The sequence below is a fragment of the Amblyomma mixtum genome, chromosome 2 (assembly GCF_055824585.1).
Source record: "Amblyomma mixtum isolate Tamu chromosome 2, ASM5582458v1, whole genome shotgun sequence".
NCBI classification, from domain to species: domain Eukaryota; kingdom Metazoa; phylum Arthropoda; class Arachnida; order Ixodida; family Ixodidae; genus Amblyomma; species Amblyomma mixtum.
In genome coordinates, this window is record NC_143013.1 from 185,349,942 (window position 1) to 185,353,904 (window position 3,963).

The following is a 3,963-nucleotide window of genomic DNA, read 5'->3' on the forward strand; positions in this document are numbered from 1 at the left end:
TCAATGGAAAGCCGCGGATGCGTTCGTTGGAGGCGACGCTGCGCAGCAGGGGGTCCAAAGACAGGACGAACAGAGCTGGAGAAAGAGGGCATCCCTGGCGCACGCCACGTGTTACGGGGAAAGGAGCGGTGACTGACCCGTTCACCAAGAGTTCGGCCGTGAGGCCCGAGTACAACGATTTGATGCGCTCAATGAAGCTGGCAGGCAGCCCAAAGCACCGCAAAACGGAGTATAAGTAGCGATGCTCTACTCTATCAAAGGCCTTAGCTTGGTCTAAGGAAACAAAAACCCCGCTAGTCCCTTTCGCGTGTGCGTATGCGAACACATCGCGCGTGAGCCTGAGCGACGCAAAGACCGAACGGCCAGGAACAGCGCAAGCCTGGAAGGGGCTAACGAGGTTTGGCAAAAGAAGACGCAAGAGAGCGACGAGAATCGAGGCGACCAGTTTGTAGTCAGTATTGAGCAGGGTTATCGGCCGCCACGCCGCCGGGCATGACGACGTCGTTCCCTGCTTTGGTATCAACACGATTCGGCCCGCACCGAAATACGGTGGCTTAGCTCCTTCCGCGAGGAAAGCGTTCACCAAATGCGTGAGGAAGTCCCCGAGCACATCAAAGAAGCACATCAAAGAGCACATCAAACTTCTCGCCATCGTGTTTTCAGGGCGTCCCAAATCAAGGGACTGAACTCAAAGAGGGCAACAGAGTCCACCAAATCTGCACGGATGTCGCGAATGCTCTGGTCGTCCACCAAGAGCGAGACGTCCATTCTCCAAGTAGAGAAGGTCGTAATTCGGCCCGAAGCGCACCTCAAGGATACCGCGACAGGTAAGTGGTCGCTGAGTGCTCGGGCGCCTGGTGGAAATGGCACTACCTCGCAGGATATTAGTTGCGGCACGAGGGCTGGAGGTAGGTACACCCGGTCGATTCGACTGGCGCTACGGCCCCTAGCACGTGTGGCCACGAAAAGGTTCCCGTGCAGTTCGACCCACGCGTCCGTAAGGTGCAGCTGGCGAACCAGTTTGCCTAGCTCTTTGGCGTAATAATTGGATGCACCTTGACCGGGGCCCTGAATGTCACGCCACGAGTCTTGGACGCAATTAAAATCCCCCAGCAGGACATATGACACGGATTCAAGCAGGTGGGATGTAAGAGAGCGGAAAAACTCGCCTGTCAGAGATCGCGTGACGGGCGCGTATAGGTTTACAAAGCGAGTCCTCCGCCCGTCGAGGAAAATGTCCACCACCAGTACTCGACCATCGTAACCAAAGGTACAATGCGCACCTGCGCGGAAAGCCGGCGTGAGGAAAACAACTCCCACACCGCAAGACCGTGAGTCCGTCAAGGAAAAGAAAGCATCGACATGAAAGCGTGAACGGAAAGAAATAACGTCTGCAGGGGTGCGAAAATTACACTCCTGCAAAAACAAAACATCAATTTGGTACGAACGCGCAAGGTGAAGCACCTCCCGTTGCTTATCGGGAGAGCGAAAACCCTGCGCGTTAAAGGAGGCGAAACGAAAAACAGCCATCATGAAAATAAAGGAAGCAATGTAACAAAAATAAACAACGAAACAAGTAAACATAACAAAACGCTGACGGACTCGCAGTACAGTTCTGCGGATTGAGTCTGCGAGTGCGTTGATACACCGCCGCTGGGGGGGCATCGAGGCGCTTGGGAGGCGTCCCGGGTCCCTGCTGGCGTCCTGGCTGGCGGCCCCGCGGTGGCGGGACGACGATGCCAAGCGGTGCTAATGGTTGCGCGGTGGAAAGGTCCGGCCGATGCGCGCGGCTGCGGCAGCAACACACAGTCACACACGCACCAACACACTCCACCGCACAAACACCGTCCATCGTTCGCCAAACGCGCCGACGGAGCCAGCGCGCCGAAAAGATAACGGCGCCGTAGAGCGTCGAAAGAACGGCGCTCGGGCGGCCGCCGAGCAGGGAGGGGAGGAGGAAAAGGCCCGATAGGGCCTGAAGTCCGGCGAGGCGGCGCCATGGCGAAAGCTATTCGTTTCCCTCGACGTCCATGTGGACGCCGTCGCCGTCGTCGTCTGCCGTCCTCGGTTTCTTCTTCGGCGCCTGGGTGGCCGAAGAGCAGGTCGCGCCGCCGTCCGACGACGAGGAGAGCTGGCGCTTGGGGTCGTCGAGCTCGAGAGCCTTGCGCGCCCCCCGCACCAACTTAGCTACGCACGGGCCCTGCGGCGGCAGGGCGACCGGGATGTGCGGCGGCTTCGGTCGCGACTCGCTTGAGCCGTCGCTGCTCGGGGCGTCCTTCACGGGTGTGTGCAGGGCGTCACTGGGGGAGGGCGAGCCAGGCGACGTGGTGTCCGTGCCCGTGCCCTCGTGCTGCGCCGCCGTGGGCGCGTCAAGCAGCGAAACCTCCAAACTCGGAGGTTCCACAAAAGAGGACTCGCTCTGCGAGTCGTCAGACTGGGACGAGGTCGATTCCGCAACATCAGAGTTGCCCGTGGACAGCTCCGTCGCGGATTGGCCGGACGAGGTGCCCGCCGTCTCCGTGCCCGCCTGGTCGTCATCGGGCTTGGTTGCGGCGTCGTCCCGCACGTCAGCCCCCTCGAGAGGGCTCGCCGCCGCCTCCTGTGCCGCGCCGCTCGAACCGGCGCCAACCCCCTCAGGTGTCGCCTTCGGCCCGGGTTGCACACCAGGCTCCTGGGAAGGTCTGGCTGCCGCAGCAGCCGCGGCCGCCGCGTAGGACCGCGGCACGACGCAGTCGGAGAACGGGTGGTCGCCTCCGCACCTCTTGCATACCGGCTTGCAGTTGGCGCCGATGTGTCCGTACGCGCCGCACCGGCCGCAGCGCACCGCCTTACACGTAGCGCCGAAGTGGCCCTCGGCGCCGCACCGGGAACAGACGCGTTTCATGCCTCGGTATTGAATCATGGCTCGAACACCGGCCACCGTCAGGAAGTTCGGCGGAGCCCGGGTCATCTCGAGCTTCACCAGGCGCGTCCCGTTCCCGATGCGGTTCCTGGACTGGAAGGCGACCTCGGTGATGTCGCGCACCTTCCCGTACGGTTGGAACGCCGCGGCGAAGTCCTCGTCGCTGACGCACGGGGGGAGATGGAAAACCGTCACGTGCACCACTGGAACCCCCATCTGCTAAAGTGGCACCTCCTTTCCGGCGATGAGCAGCGAGCCCAACGCCACCATTTTCGCTGCCTGCGCTATGGAAGCCACGGCCGCCAGTGAACGTAAACCACCAAGGTGCTGCAAATATGTCAGCCCCCCCGACTCCGAGCACCTCCTCGAGCAGGTCGATGAGGCGATCGGCCGGAACAGGTTCCGGCACAGTAAACAAAAAGCATTGCGCCTATGTGGGGCGCACTGCAGGGCAGGGTCTCTCCATCGCGACGGGGCCCGGGTCACCACGGCAGGAGCGCGGCGCCGGGCAGCAGGACGGCAGGCAGGACCTCCGGGACGCTGGATCCGGGGGCCCGCCTGGACAGGAAAAGCTCGATGATCCGCTGGCTCGACGGGCAGCGTAACGGCATCCGGGCACCGTACGAAACTTAACAAGATTTAACGAGACTCTCTAAGCCCTCCTACGCGACCGGCATGCAAGCGCCGGTTGGTCTCCAAAGGAGTCACAAAAAATAACTGCTGCCAATGCCTTCTGAATGTTTATCAAGATATCAGTCGCTGTGCGTTTGATAATGCACGGAATTATAATTTCCGATTCCTAATAACGCGTGCAAAAAGCACATAAATGCCACGATACACTTCGTTGTCATACGTGATCTCTTAGGGGCTTCGCGCATCGAAGCAAAGCCGCGCAGGCGCACAGGGGCCCGGGGGAGAAGCGCTGCGTTCAAAGGGCAAGGCATCGCGCCGAACGGGTGGTGGCGTTCCTCCCTTCCTTTTGCGGTTCGGGTGTCCACCGAGATGGCAGAGATTTACTGCGCCATTTCCTTTCCTCAAAAAACCTTGCGTTCAAATGGCAA

The 3,963-nt window shown here is 60.6% G+C and overlaps 2 protein-coding genes across 2 annotated transcripts; both read right to left on the reverse strand.

Annotated features, from left to right (window-relative positions):
- Positions 1 to 500: 500 nt before the first annotated feature.
- On the reverse strand, positions 501 to 1,990 carry LOC149361816 (uncharacterized). Its single transcript, XM_089572836.1, has one exon. It carries the CDS (start codon positions 1,663 to 1,665, stop codon positions 637 to 639), a length of 1,029 nt encoding a protein of 342 aa, XP_089428962.1. The 5' UTR covers positions 1,666 to 1,990; the 3' UTR covers positions 501 to 636.
- A 17-nt stretch (positions 1,991 to 2,007) lies between these two features.
- LOC149361817 (uncharacterized) lies at positions 2,008 to 3,544 on the reverse strand. Its single transcript, XM_089572835.1, has one exon. The coding sequence runs from the start codon at positions 3,116 to 3,118 to the stop codon at positions 2,009 to 2,011; it is 1,110 nt and encodes a 369-aa protein (XP_089428961.1). The 5' UTR covers positions 3,119 to 3,544; the 3' UTR covers position 2,008.
- Between the last annotated feature and the right edge of the window lie 419 nt (positions 3,545 to 3,963).